Below are 16145 nucleotides of genomic sequence, written 5' to 3'. Positions count from 1 at the left end.
TTTGTTTTTGAGTTCCGGTAGAGGCAAGGCGGTTGTCACGACCAAAAGTAAGTGAAAAAATAATTAATTTTAAGTATTAGAAATTAATAAATTTGTTTTAAGATTTTAAAGCATTACATTACATCACAATACACACAAATAACTTGTTTTGCTATTAAAAATTGGTCAATAACAAACTTTAAAATTTTTGTGGCAAGCTGTAAAAATCTTGCGGTAATCGAGAAAAGAAAATAGTGTGGCGATTTGCCTGGAAAGAAATCCGAAAAAATCCTTTTAATCGGGAACACATATAAAAGAAAAATATGTCATCCGGCAGCCAGAAGTCGACTGTACAATGTGCCGTGTGCAAAAAGGTGAAGACTGGAAAGATGGTGCAATGCGACGCATGTGACCAATGGAGTCATTTTGCATGCGTGGGCGTGGATGACAGCATTGCAGACCTGCCTTGGAGTTGCGAAAAATGCAACACGGTAATGCAGGTTTCAGAAGCGGTTCCGAATAAGGCACCAAGTGAGGAGGACTTGGTAAGTAAGGGCGGTTCAATCATGTCAAGAAACAGCATGAGAATCGAACTGCAGTACTTAGAAGAGCAAAGAAAAGCCGAAATGAAATATATAGAAAAGAAACGTACAATAATGCTGAAGTATGTAGGCGAGGATGATGTTAAGGGTGAAGGCATGAGTGAGGTAAGGACACATAGGACGCTAGAATGGGTGAAGAAGCAGGTTGGTATGAACAACGATGACAGCAAGCCAAACGAAGGTTGTGGTGTTCAGTTGGGTGGTTCAGCTGATAGGGCGGAAGCCCAAGCAGTATCGAAAGTTATACCGGCGCTGATGATAGAACAAATTAATGCGCGTCATGTCGTTCCACGAGATTTGCCTATATTTACCGGAAAACCGGAAGAGTGGCCACTTTTCTACAGCAGTTTCAGCAATTCAACACGTTTATGCGGTTTCAGTGAAGACGAGAATCTTTTACGATTGCAACGTGCCCTTAAGGGTAAGGCACTTGAATATGTTAGCAGTAGGCTCATGATACCAGCATTAGTGCCGGAAATAATGTCAACTCTTCAAATGGTATTTGGAAGACCAGAACACATAATCAATAACTTAATTACTAAAATTCGAGCAGTGTACATTAATATAAATAAACTGGACACAATTGTTACGTTCGCCTTAGAGGTAAAGAATCTGATCGCAACTATGGAGGCGTCAGAGTTGCATTCACACTTAGTGAACCCGTTGCTTATCCAAGAGCTTGTGGAAAAACTACCACCGCAGATGCGATTGCAGTGGGCTGTTGCATCGCGTAATATCAATGTAACACTTAAAACATTCGGCAACTGGATATATGAACTAGCAGAAGCAGCAAGTAAGGTATCGCCAGTTTTTAGTGCTGGAGCCAGTGTAGATAATGAAAGGCGCAAAGCGCAACGCATTAATTTTCACGAAGAAGAACCTCAGGGTGCAGTAGGCGATAAGCACAAAATTCTAGCATGCTTTTATTGCAAGGAGGCACATGCGTTGAAAAAGTGTGCAAAGTTTAAAACACTAAAAACAGACGCGAGGTGGAACGTAGTGCGTGAAATGAGACTATGTGGAAGATGTCTACTGCAGCATGATTTTCGAACGTGCAAGAGGACCCGAGAGTGCGGTATACACAATTGCAACATGAAACATCACCCATTGCTACATAAACAAATAATTCAACTGCAAGTGGGGCAAATGAAACGTTGGCGGTTCATCATCAACTAACTTCACAAGCGCTGTACAGAATTGTTCCAGTTACAATATATGGAAATGGTGTTACCTGCAACATTTATGCCTTTCTGGATGACGGATCTGGTCCAACGTTAATAGAAAAAGACGTATTAAGACAACTGCGGATTAAAGGTGAAACGAAAGATCTTTGTTTACGATGGACAGATGGTACGGTACGCAAGGAACCTGATTCTGAGCTGGTCAACCTGCAAGTCTCCAAAATACGCGAAGGTAAAAGGTATTCGTTGTGCAATGTGCGTTCAGTAGCTAAGCTGGAGCTACCCGAGCAATCTTTAAATATGACAGAACTTACCGATAAGTATAAACATTTAAAGGGACTACCAGTAGAATCGTATCAAAACGTTAGGCCTCGAATGATAAACGGCCTAAGCAATAAAGAGGTAGCTATGCCAATGAAGTTCAGAGAGGGAGGCAAGAATGAGCCAGCTGCAACGAAAACTCGACTCGGGTGGACCATATATGGAATAATTAAGCACGAACCTAATACTATTAGGGAAACGTTAAATTTACACATCTGTGAATGCGATGATGATCTAAGTTTGCAGCGTTTAGTGAAAGATTTTGTCAGTAATGAAAACGTTATTGAAAGTAAGAAAAAACTAGAAAATATGGAGTTGGAACAACAAAAAAGTATGCAATCAAAAATAAGTCGAAATGGTGAATACTTTGTAGCAAGATTGCTTTGGAAATCAAATAACATTACTATGCCGGATAATTACTTAATGGCGTTGCGTAGACTTCAGTGCTTTGAGCGCAAGCTGCAATCCAATGTAACATTGCAAAGCTGGGTATGTGATCACATCGATGACATGAAGGCGAAAGGTTATATACGCCAGCTGAAATCTAACGAAGCCGAGGGGTATTATCCACGTAAATGGTACTTACCGATGTTTACAGTCAGTAATCCGAATAAACCACAAAAGCAAAGACTAGTGTGGGATGCAGCTGCACAATATGACGGAGTCTCGTTAAATGCGTGTTTGGAGAAAGGTCCAGATCTGCTCACTTCGTTGGTAGATGTTCTTGTTAATTTCAGAATCGGAAAAATTGGTAGAAGTGGCGACATTAAAGAGATGTTTCATCGAGTACTCGTGAAAGAAGAAGATCAACATTCACAACGCTTCCTGTGGAGAAATTGTGACGATAGCAGACCACCAGACGTTTATTTGCTACAAGTTATGAGTTTTGGGGCAACATGTTCACCATCGTTGGCACAACTGGTAAAAAATAGTAATGCACGCGAATACGAAACCGAGTTTCCGCGAGCAGTGAAATGTATTTTACAAAGGCATTATGTAGATGACATGCTGGATAGCGTCGACACAGTGGAGGAAGCGATTAATCTAGTCAATGAGGTTAGAAATATTCATAAGAAAGCAAATTTCCATATTCGCAATTGGGTTTCAAATTCTAACGCAGTGCTGAAAGCTATAGGTAACCAAGGCCAGGAATTTCAATTTTGCTCGGCTGGAAGGCGTATAGACCATACATTTGAGGCAGAGAAGGTATTGGGAATCCATTGGCAAACCGACACTGATATGCTCACATTTGATCTGAAGTTTACCAAAGCCACTGAGGATGTTCTAAGTGGATATAGATTACCTGCGAAGAGAGAGTTGCTACGATTGATGATGTCAATATTCGACCCTTTAGGGATGCTTACCTTTTACATTATTGACGTAAAAATTTTGTTTCAAAAAGTTTGGCGAAGTGGAGTTAGCTGGGATGACGCTATTCCTAATGAGCTAGTTGATGAGTGGAACAAATGGCTGTCGCTGCTTGGCGGTGTGAAAAATGTGAAGATACCGAGATGTTACTTCGCTACGGTTAATAAGGATGCAGACTCCATTGAATTGCATGTCTTTGTGGACGCAAGTGAGGTTGCATATGCAGCGGTGGTGTACCTAAGAGCGAAGAATCGCAACAACATAGATGTTTCCTTGATATGTTCTAAAGCAAAAGTTGCACCATTACGACCAATATCAATTCCAAGACTGGAATTACTCGCGGCGGAATTGGGAGCACGCTTAGGAAACAACATAAAAAGGGCAATAGACTTGAAAGTGACCAGTATAACGTATTGGAGCGATTCAAAGGCTGTTCTATCGTGGATAAAATCTGACCCACGAGATTACAAACAATTTGTAATGTTCCGCATAGCAGAAATCCAGGAGTTGTCCGAAGCAGAACAATGGCGGTACGTTCCTACAAAATTAAATGTTGCGGACTTGGCTACAAAACAAACTAGTAATCCAGACTTTACTTGGAAAAACCCTTGGTATAAGGGACCGAAGTTCCTGTATGAAGCAGAAACTTGTTGGCCAAATAATGTTGGCGTACAGAAATATAACGAAGATGCTGAAATCAGAAAGCAACGATTGTTGGTGGCTCATGTAGCAGAGGAGGAACCTCTCATAGATGTCTACCGATTTTCAAAGTGGGAACGTTTAGTTCGATGCATGGCCTATGTGAAAAGATTTATGTCTTTACTATCAACTAATGAAATGAAAAAGAAGAAATCTGTAAACCAATGCTTGTCAGTTGAGGAACTGAAATGGAGTGAAAATTTCTTGTACCAAACAGCCCAGTTACAGGATTACAAGAAAGAAATGACTGCATTAAGTAGAGACGCTAATATTACTCTTTCTAAAAGTAGCCCTTTGCGAAAACTTTCACCATTCATAGATGCACAGAATGTTTTAAGATTGAAAGGTAGATTAGATAAAGCCGTATGCATCGCTGATTCAACCAAATTCCCAATTATACTATCAAGGAAAAACTACATAACTAAGTTGATCGTAGACTGGTATCATCGAAAATGGAAACACCTAAATCATGAAACGGTGGTTAACGAAATCTTTCAGAAATACCACATTCCGGGACTGCGTAGACTGTTAAAGCAGGTAAGAAATAATTGCCAACATTGCAAGGTTCGCGATGCGAGTCCAAAGCCGCCGGAGATGAGTGTGTTACCAGAAGCACGACTATCAGCATACTCCCGACCATTCTCACATGTTGGAATAGATTATTTTGGCCCGTATACTGTAACAGTAGGAAGACGCTCAGAGAAGCGCTATGGCGTCGTTTTTACATGCCTTACGTGTCGAGCAGTGCATTTGGAGATAGCTTATAGCCTGTCAGCCAGCTCGTGTTGTATAGTGATACGAAATTTCATAGCCCGAAGAGGAGTGCCGAATGTCATCTATAGTGACAATGGAACAAACTTAACAGCAGCTGAAAAGGAGTTACGAGAATCAATAAGAAACGTGGACTTCAATGAATTGCAAGCTGAATTTACAAGTCCGGAAACACAATGGGTTTTTCTTCCACCAGCTGCGCCGCACATGGGTGGAGCGTGGGAGCGGATGGTGCGATCCATAAAAACAGTGTTAGGAGCAATAATAAGCCCGCAAGCAAAAATTAATGATGAAAAGATGCATAACCTGTTCTGCGAGGTAGAATCAATCATAAATAGCAGACCGCTCACTTATTTGTCGATTGAAACAGCAAGCGAAGAAGCGTTAACTCCGAATCATTTCTTGTTGGGGTCATCTTCCGGGAACAAGCCGCCGGAGAAGTTCGATACTAACGACGAGCACGTAAAATCCTCCTGGAGGCATTCGCAATACCTTGCCGATCGGTTCTGGAAAAAATGGATACAAGAGGTGCTTCCAACGATGACAAGACGGACGAAATGGTTTGGTAAGATAAAACCCATCGAAGCAGGTGATGTCGTCATTATTGTTGACCCAAATTCTCCTCGCTACACATGGCCGAAAGGAATTGTAATTAGTGCCATTAAAGCAAGGGACGGGCAGACCAGGAGCGCCATAGTGCAGACTACTCGAGGGCAATATCATAGACCTGCTGCAAAATTAGCCGTATTAGATGTTCGTGGAGCGGCAGTTTAGAGTAAGTCGTATTCTTATTAAAGAGATACTGGGGGGAGAATGTTAGAACTCCACTCCATACCCAAAGGTTAATGTGCGTAAAATGTTTGTAAACTTGCTTTGGTCGTTGCAACCGTGCAGCTATAATTAGAAAATGCAACCCAGTGCACACATGAACTGTCAGTTCATGTGTCAGCTGATTGTCATTTGTGCTTGGCTTTTGTTTTTGAGTTCCGGTAGAGGCAAGGCGGTTGTCACGACCAAAAGTAAGTGAAAAAATAATTAATTTTAAGTATTAGAAATTAATAAATTTGTTTTAAGATTTTAAAGCATTACATTACATTACATTACATCACAATACACACAAATAACTTGTTTTGCTATTAAAAATTGGTCAATAACACAGACTATAAAACTATAAAAAAAAAAATGTACAATAGGTGTATTCAAGATGTCTGTGCATCGTTGCATGTACAAATTTATTTGATTTTACAAAAACAATTTCTTTTCTTATAATTCTGCACTTGATTTGCAAGACAATATTCAAGACAATATTTTTAACATCAATTACCTCTTGCATATTTGATTTTGAAGACTCTATACTTCAGCGAAACTGTTAAGTTTGTTTTGATTTTGTTATTTTGTAATTTTATGATTTTGTGCAATTGTTTCTTTTTTTATTTACTTTACCATCAACAATGTCGGACAATGTCAATGTATTCTGCTTTTCACTTGTTTTTGGCATTAGTGGAAATTATTATATGCCAAATTATCGAATCTGAGTTATATTTTACAAGCAAATAAATACGTAAACAAACATCATCTGTTCTAAATATTTTCAAGACTAATATGCACAACGTGTGTTCTCGATTATTTGAGTTTGCAAGGATGCACAGACATCCTGAATACCCCTAATATTTCTTTATATAATAAATTTTAAGAAGGTTATGTACACTTTTCCCAATATTTTCTTAATTATGTGTCCATAATATATATTGCTAATGGAATAATAAGGATTCTTTAAAAACAGAAAGGTTTTCAAACATTTTTTTATGAAACAAATAGTATTCTATAGTAGTGCTGTTCGTATTCGGTTTTACGAAGTATTCTCGAACTTACCTGTCAAAGGATCTATTAGAAAGGAACTGGTGGATAACACTACAGAGTGTTGTAAGGAAGCCGAAGTGGCATAGTTTGTGCATCAGACCTTCGAACCATACGGTGTCGAAGGAAAGCCATCCAACACTCTGTAGTTGCTTTCAATACAAAATGAAAATTTGACACTAGCATCTCACTTCATTTTGCATTAAAAGCAACAACAATTGCCATGACGTGACTGCAATCATAACAAGCCGCTTAGACAATTCCAATTATTTCATTGATTAGACGTTAAAAATATAAATAATTATACAACCAGCTCAACTGCAAAGTTAAGCTGGTTTGCCATAAACAGCTAATTCGCGCCTTATTCACGTACGCCTTTCACTATTTGGTCTGCAATCTCTTTCGCCCATATGGAAAGAATCTGTCTTTTCGAGATATATATGTATGTTCTTTGTTTTTGGTTGAAACTTTTAAGAAAAAAAATGTATTTGAAACAAATGAAACTCTAAATTATTTGAGTTTATAGAAATTTTCTTTGATGTTGTGGTGCTTTTATATGTATTTTTAACCATTATATATCATTTATATACCATATATATGGTATATAAATTAATTTCTTTTAAGGTTTTTCAATAATTTTTGTAATTTATATGTAATTATTTTCCTTAAACTTTAATATTGTATAAAAATAATATGCACTTATTTCATTTACCGATATTGATTTAAACAACATTTGCTTTTAAATTCACTTCAATTACTACTTATTTATAAAATAAATTGTTTTATATCATAACAAAAAAATATGTTTTTAATTATTTAAATTTCTTTTCTTAACTTATGTTTAACTAAATTATATATATATATGCATAAATTTTTAATTGATTCGTATTATTGTGTTCAAGATTTCTCCTCAAAACAAAATTTTTCTTATAAATTTTAAATTTAAAATCAATTTTTTTTAATATATTAATAAAATATGTAGGAATTGTACTGTTATAAGATCTGTGGGTTTTTACCACATACTTTATTTTAAATAAATATAACAAATGTTTACAAAATGATAAAAACGTTGTGTTACTAAAACGTGCAAAATAGGAAGAAGAAGGAAGCCAGTCGCCAGTTACTGAAGTTAGCTGCTCATTGAAAAATGTTCCTTTTGCCCACAGATGGTGCGAGTGCGTGTACATTCACACACAGAGGGCGCTGCAGTATGTGTGGCGAGTTCGCCACAGTACTCCCCCCTTAATAGCTGGACCGGTGGTCTGGTTTGTTGACTATTGATTGTAACCTGCTACTCTAACGGATCTTTCACATTAAAGGTTACTTGCTTCTTCGTTTGCGTCAGTTTTCCTTTTTTTACAGGTCTGCAATCTACGTCGACTTCTGCAAACTTTGGTTCGATTACTGCTGGCTCGAAAAAGGCCGGTTTCAACCTGTTTATTGATATGTTAACCTGCTTACCGCGTACGTCAACTGTAAAAAGTCTATCGTTGATTTTCTTGATTACCTTATGTGGTCCTGTGTATGGGAGCTCTAAAGGTTTCCTTACATGATCTGCCCTTACGAATACATGCGACGCATCGCCCAATGCTTTATGAACGAATACAGCTTTGGTAGAATGATTGGACGTCGGAATTGGTCGTATTTGCTGGATGTGCTCGCGTAATGTTGCTAGGAATTTTTGTTCGTTCGGAAGCGTGTTATTTTCCACAAAAAATTCTCCCGGTAGACGTAATGTCGTTCCATACAACATTTCAGCTGCTGAAGTGTTGATATCTTCTTTATAGGATGATCGAAGTCCGAGTAAAACTGATGGTAACAATTGTATCCAAGCGTGTTTAGGTCGCGACATAAGAGCTGTTTTTAAAGTGCGATGAAATCGCTCAATTAACCCGTTAGATTCTGGGTGATACGGAGATGTACGTATTCTTTGCGTGCCTAAACGATTTGCTAGCGCCTTGAATAAAGCTGATTCGAACTGGGTTCCTTGATCAGTTGTTATGATTTTCGGAGAACCAAATCGCGATATCCAGTGTGCGTAAAAATTTTCTGCGACTGTATCGGCGGTGATATCTTTCAACGGAACGACTTCTGGCCATCGTGTAAATCTGTCCATCATGGTTAGTGCATATCTGTAACCGTCACATTCGGGAAGTATTATTAAGTCCAAATGTACAAGATCGAATCGCTGATCCAATGGATTGAAAGCTTGTGGCGTAAGTTTATTATGCCTGTTTATTTTTGCTTGTTGACAACTTTGGCACGATCGTACCCAATTCGCGACATCTTTTCGGATTGACGGCCACACGTACTTGCTGCATAGTTGTTTTGTCGTTGACTTAGTACCAGCATGTGCAAATGTCTTCTTTCGAAGTGATGATGGAATATATGGTCTGATGATTCCTGTTGATACATCACAAAAGGTTGACATATCGGGTTGTAAAAAAAGTTTTTGTAATTGAAGTGCTGAATCTGAATTTAATAGCTGCTTAAGCTCTTCGTCTATTTTCTGATGGTTGCTAATTATCTCGATATCTATAACCGTAGGCATATTAATTGCATCAATTCTGGATAAACTATCAGCCACTATGTTGTCATTACCATCTATGTATGATATGCTTGTTGTAAACTCTGCAATAAAACTTAGTTGTCGTAGTTGACGTGGTGAAACTTTATCTGACTTTTGTTGGAATGCATAAATGAGCGGTTTGTGATCTGTTTGAATTGTAAAATTTCTACCTTCCAGTAAATGTCTAAAATTTTTGATGGCTAAATATATAGCTAGCAACTCTCTGTCGTACGTGCTATAATTCTTCTGCGCTGCCTTGAGCTTCGAAGAGAAAAACGCAACCGGTCGCCAAACATCACCTTCTTGCTGTTCCAGTACTGCACCAACTGCGTTGTTTGATGCATCCGATGTCAATCGAATTGCACTTAATGGAGACAAAAATGTTAATTTAGGTAACGCGGTTACACTTGTTTTACAGTTTTCAAACGCTGCATCTAACGTGGCAGTCCATGTTATAGGCGTGTTGTCATTCTTTTTTGAATTTTTTAATAGCTCATTTAAAGGTGCTTGTAATTTGGCGGCCTGTGGAATGCACTTGCGGTAATAATTTAGGATTCCCAAAAAACGACGAATTTCTTTTACTGTCTATGGCTTCGTGTATTCATTAATTACTCTCACTCGTTCTGCAGGCGGGCTGATACCATCGACTGACACATCATACCCTAAAAAACTTAGTTGTGAAACTCCGAACTCGCACTTAGCGGTGTTTATGACAAGCTTGGCCTTATTGAGTGTTTTCAGTACTGCTTCTACATGTTCCAAATGCTGCTGTTCACTTTCTGAGAATATTAAAATATCGTCAAGGTAGCAGAAGACAAATGGCATTTTCCTGAACAATGAATCCATATACCTTTGAAAGGTTTGCGTAGCGTTTTTAAGACCAAACGGCATGACTACAAATTCAAATAACCCAATGGGTGTACTTACTGCGGTTTTGCATATGTCATCAGCTTGCATCGGTATGTTGTAGTACGCTCTATGTATATCAATCTTTGAAAATAATTTGCTAGCATGTAGTTTTTCCGTTACTTGGTCTAGGTATGGTATTGGGTACCTATCTGGTTTGGTTTGCGCATTTAGTTTTCTAAAGTCACCGCAGGCTCTCCAAGCACCTGTTTTCTTTTTTACCAGGTGAATTGGACTCGACCACGGACTGTTTGACGGACGAATAATTCCTTGCTCCAACAGCGTTGAAAATTCTTCGCGAATTGCCTTTAATTTTTCCGTTGAATAACGGCGTGACCTTTCATGCACTGGCTGACCATCAGTGACTATTTGATGGCAGACTACAGATGCGTCAGGTAGGCTATAGTTATTTGCACTGCACAAATCAATGTATTTGTTGACGACTGTAAAGAATCTTGAATTTGGATCCAATGTGTATACCGAATGTATCGATGTGGTTTCAATTGCACCAGATGACGACAATGTAGTAAGCGGGTCTAATAACCGTCTTGATTTTATGTCTGGAATTAGACCATATTTCGCCAGAAAATCTGCGCCCAAGATTGGACATTTGACGTCTGCTATAATGAAGTTCCAATTGAAACTGCGTCGTAAACCAAGATTGATGCTAAGTCTCTTAGTACCGTACGTTTTAATAAATGAATTATTTGCTGCGAATAATTTTAGTTCATCTGGCACTAGGTTGCGTTTCACTGTGATTGCTGCTAAAGGAATAATGGATACGGCCGATCCGGTGTCAACTAGAAACTTCATATTTGAGATACGATCAATTACATGTAAACGAGCTTCTTCAGTGCAGTGTTCCAGCGCGTTGTCGTTTACTGCACTTGTGGACGACAACGGTTTTAGTTTTCCTTCTGTTTGATATTAGTTGTTTGGCAGCCGAACTCGCATGGTTTTAAGCATTTTGTTGCAGCTGTTCCAAATTTAATGTGATAATAACAGACTTTTCGATCTTCACGCTGACTTTTAAACTGAGTTCTGCTAGAACTGCGAGCCCTGCTTCGCCCCTGTGAGTTTGCTGGTCGTCTGAGCTCTATTGCTATTTCACTTAGTTTACTTACCACTTGTTGCAGAGATATTTCTAACGCTGTCACACGCGCCTCCAATGTTGATTCCTCTGTGTTACTGCGTCGGTTAATTGCAGATGCGGTAGCCATAACATAATGAGGAGTGGGCATATTGTCAGTTATTCTATCTGCCAATTCGGCCATTTGATTAACATCCTTGGAGCTGCACGCAGATAAGATGCAACGAATGTTACTAGGCAATCGCTGCAACCAAAGTGCTGACAAGGCGTCTTCCGACATATTTGACGCTGCCAGATCTCTCATCTCTCGAAGCAACTGCGTTGGACGCTTGTTAGACACGTCTAAATCCGTTAGCAATTTAATCAATTGTTTCTGACGCGACTCCCCAAATCGTGAAATTAATTCATTTTTCAACGTTTCATATTTGCCCGTAGCTGGCGGATTTTTTGCTATGTCTGAAACTTGACGAAGCGTTTCGCCGTCTAGTGCTGTGATTACCGTGTAGAATTTGGATAGATCAGAGGTGATGCGATTGATGTGTAGTAATCCGTCCACTTGAGTAAACCATAACTCCGGGTCAGTTTGCAAAAATGAAGGCAAATTCGTTAACTTTACTGCATCAATATCGTTTTTTACTGTTGTGAAATTCGTGCTTGCTGCTGCTGACTTTGCTGTTGTTTCTTTGTCGGCATTAGACATTTCTGCTTCTTTGTTCAGCATTGCGTCACCCAACATTGTGCAAGTTTGTTTTGACTTTATGAAATAAATAAATAACTTGCGCTGCTTCCAATTATGTGTTTAATTTGCGTCGGGGTCACCAATTATGTGGGTTTTTACCACATACTTTATTTTAAATAAATATAACAAATGTTTACAAAATGATAAAAACGTTGTGTTACTAAAACGTGCAAAATAGGAAGAAGAAGGAAGCCAGTCGCCAGTTACTGAAGTTAGCTGCTCATTGAAAAATGTTCCTTTTGCCCACAGATGGTGCGAGTGCGTGTACATTCACACACAGAGGGCGCTGCAGTATGTGTGGCGAGTTCGCCACAGATCTTTTCAAATGTGGACTCGATTATCTTCCCCTTTACTTGCGGTCACTTTTTAAATACCTGTTCACCGTCTCGGTATTCATTATTTTAACGGTGTATAAAGCTGCCGTTATTCATATAGTCCAACTTTTTAGTATTGCAGATGATTGTTGGAATTATTATAAATGAGTGTTGGAACACCTATGCTCGATTAATTTCATCACACGTATTTCATTGATATGTTAATTTATTACCACTATTTAAACAAGGATATGTATTGTTTTTAATTGTTAAAAATCTTGAATCTTTTTATTTAATCTCCTTCAGTACCTTTCATTTACAATTTTAATTCACGAAAATTTACAAAAATAAAAAAAATCTCCACAGGTACAAAAAAATTTCTCCCGCACATATAAAAATCATAAAAGTCTTCGAACAGCACTGCACTCGGACTTATATTTTCCGATATCTTGACAGTATCCAAAGCACACCTTTTAAAGGTCCAAATGCGATCAGCACACTGGCCCATAAGGGCTGTCGTGAAGACGGAACCTCTTAGGGCATTGATCTTAATCTTCCACTTACCGTAGTAACGTAGTAAACAGAGAGAGTCCTAAGGTAATTGTTAAGCTCAATGTAGTTTCAACTGGGGAAGTTCGACCTCATGTAGATGAGACAATCATCTGCGTAGCAGATTTGCCTAATGCATTGAGGAGGAAGGGAAAATGAGAAGGAAGGAGAAGGAAATATTTACAAGGATGGAGTATTCGTTAGAAACAGCCATTACTCGAAACAGCTGTATGGTCAGCTAAAAATTCAATTAACTAAAAATTTCGTTTTTACAATTCACTACTGTTCGAAACCTGTCAGTTACATTTTATAATTTTTTAATTGTTATGTCATGATTTCAATTATAAAATAATTAATAATCAATTTAAAAACAAAATATTTTTCTTATAATTTGGTACTATTTAAAAACCTTTGCATTAGCAAAACAGTTTTCTTCGTAATTTTCGTCGTAATTATCTTTAAATCTACATTCGTTTAATTTTGGAGAATCGCTCAATTTTATAAGAAACTTATAAATAAAGTGTTCAATTAAAAATTAAAGGATAACTTCAAAATACCATATGTATTTAACGAAAAATTGCTTCACATTCGGTTATACTTTTTATAATAGAAAAGATTTTTATTTTCTACAATCCATAATAAGCGATGAAACTATTTTCCAGAATTGATAGAACCCTAGTTTAATGGACAATAAAATTTGCAACATTGGTGACTTTCCTTGTTCTAGTATTCTATTTTATTAAGAAAATATCCTCAGTAATGTCGTTCAGTTATATCTAAATGGGACATAAATATTCTTATATTGTATATAAATTTTAAAATACAAATATAGGTACATTTTTCCTTTGTAAATGAAATTGTTCTTTTTTATTTTCACAATCACTCTTCATTTGTCATTAGAGAGGTTGTAACATATATTCGCCTTGCATAAACATTTCTTCTTGGATAGGTGCATATTTGGTTAAACTTCCCGTTAATAATACTTTCTATTTAAGTCTTTTTTTATCTAAATTCGAAATTTTAAGCCCACATTTAAATGGATTAAAAATAATTTCCTTCTTTTTATCGCATACATTTTGTCAAATAAATTTCGATTTCATCAATGAGTTTTTTAACATCCATCGCACTAGTAATTCGTATGAAATGCGAAAAAAAACATCAGATACAGAATCCGACAGGTCTAGTATTTTAGTGACGACATTGACTCCATATCGCATAATTTAATAGACCTAATCAGCTGTAAGCAATAAGCAATAAGCCGCGTGATGTCATGATATTCCAAATTGTATATGGTACAGTAACAGCTTTGGTAGGATTTACAAGCAGCATTACCTATAAGTATAAATTAATATTTTATTGACTTCTTTTTAATTAAAAATTAGTTTGAGTTTAATTAGTTAATGAAATTATTACAATCATGATTTTATATAGATACTTAGGTGTGGCTAGGTAGTAGCTTAGGTGAATAAAAAGGAGGGTAAATAATATAAAGAGATAGAATCTTTATAGTATACACATTAGACTGTTTTCACACCTATTTCTTATATTGTTTAGAGCACTATTTGTGCTCAGTATTCATTTATTATTCATTTAAATAATAAATAATGAGCTACATTATTTTTATTATTTAACAAGACTAATTCGGTATATACTTTGTGATAATGATTGAAATTATATATTTTCAATTTGAGTTCATATAACCGTAAACATATGCATATATTATACTTTTACACTATTATACTTATAGTTCTGCGATTGACACAGAACTATTCATTTTATTTAGAAATTATTCTTATCGCTGCTCATTAATTGAGTTTATAATGAAGTAAAAACTTCAATAATAGAATATGTAGACAGTGTGGTACTCGCATAACACCAATTTGTTTGGCAGAGGTTCATGTTAAGTAAATATGGTATGTGATTCATTCCAGAGGAACTTAAGGGTGAAATATAGAAAATATATTAATATTTATATATATCATATTGTCAGTTCTTCCGTTTTTCAGTATTTGAATTGATAAAGAACTGACTTTGAATATTTTTACAAATGTTCTCATTTTTATCCCTCGAAAACAGACAGACTCTTTTATGTTGAAGCAGATATGTTATGTTGGATAATATCGGATTATTCAAATAAAGTTTTATATTATTCAACTCATAGGGAATATGTTTTCCGATATCTTTTTACTACCTAAAAGGTACTAACTTTACTATATTACACAAAACTTACATATATGTGAAAAATATAAAAACAGCTTAATTCTTATTAAACTTAGACTAGGTGCTCTCTAGTAATAACAAAATTTAAATTTATTAATAATATCAAGATATTTTGAAGTTACAAAACTGCTATAGACAAGTGTAGGTATTTCACCTGGACCCATGTTAAATACAACTTTCATACCGGTACCTACATCGTGTTTTTATACTTTCTTCCTCATCTCATTCCATATACCAAGTCTTGTCAACCTTTTGTGTGTTTGCTGTGAAATGGGCATTTGGTTACAGCAGTAGCAACAACAACAGATAATACAATAGAATCGTTGGCCTATTTCAGTTAACACTTTTATTTGTTAATATCTTAATTAAACTTAATCAACTGACGATTATAGTTAACAATGAAATTTATAGACTAATATTGCTGGAATTTTCTTGCTGGAGTTTCAATATTCGTAATGGAGGTTATTAATCTTTCAAATCACTATACAATCAATACGTCAACTATTAGAACTTTGTGCCTTTTTTACATATTATAATCCTACTTTCTCAATAATTTCACAATTTAAATATTTTGTTGGTATCACCTTTGAGTAATGTGCTAATATTTGTTTACGTATCTGACGCTCTTCCTCTGTATATTGGAGTGCCTTGTTAAATAATTTACTTTACTTTTAAATTTAAGTAATTTCTCCCATTTACTTTATTTGTTTTTTAGTTGTCATTTGACAACAGTCATTTACAGTGGTGGCAATAAATATGTTCTTTGATATTGAAATGACATGTTTAATAGTGTATATTGTACATAATAATATTCGGACAAACAACTTCCACATTAGGCTTTTAGAACAAAATGTTGTAAAATTTTTTCTTATATGAGGTTAGGATTATGTAAATTAAAATGGATTTAGTGCTAGACTTCAAACAGAAATTAAAATAAGGCATCTTAAAACTGTTTATTTACAGACTATAAAACTATAAAA

General features: G+C 36.3%; 2 protein-coding genes and 1 long non-coding RNA gene across 4 annotated transcripts; 1 reads left to right on the top strand and 2 right to left on the bottom strand.

Moving 5' to 3' along the window:
• The first annotated feature begins 302 nt into the window (after positions 1-302).
• On the top strand, positions 303-5695 carry LOC119663240. The gene is made up of 3 exons (XM_038072897.1): positions 303-1534; positions 1720-2372; positions 2457-5695. Exons 1-3 carry the CDS (start codon positions 303-305, stop codon positions 5693-5695), a joined length of 5124 nt encoding a protein of 1707 aa, XP_037928825.1.
• Positions 5696-11158: 5463 nt separating this feature from the next.
• On the bottom strand, positions 11159-12079 carry LOC119663242. The gene has a single exon (XM_038072898.1). The coding sequence runs from the start codon at positions 12077-12079 to the stop codon at positions 11159-11161; it is 921 nt and encodes a 306-aa protein (XP_037928826.1).
• Positions 12080-13634: 1555 nt separating this feature from the next.
• On the bottom strand, positions 13635-15883 carry LOC119663241. 2 transcript variants are annotated; one of them, XR_005250994.1, is made up of 3 exons: positions 15750-15883; positions 13782-14277; positions 13635-13721 (listed from the first exon to the last, which is right to left on the bottom strand). It is a non-coding gene; the product is annotated as an uncharacterized LOC119663241 (long non-coding RNA). The 2 variants fall into 2 exon arrangements; XR_005250993.1 differs by having other exon boundaries at positions 13635-14277.
• Between the last annotated feature and the right edge of the window lie 262 nt (positions 15884-16145).

This window comes from Teleopsis dalmanni, unplaced genomic scaffold (assembly GCF_002237135.1).
Source record: "Teleopsis dalmanni isolate 2A unplaced genomic scaffold, ASM223713v2 unscaffolded_contig_0243, whole genome shotgun sequence".
Lineage (NCBI taxonomy): Eukaryota > Metazoa > Arthropoda > Insecta > Diptera > Diopsidae > Teleopsis > Teleopsis dalmanni.
The sequence above is the reverse complement of the archived record's forward strand: the minus strand, read 5'-3'. Positions and strand labels throughout refer to the sequence as shown.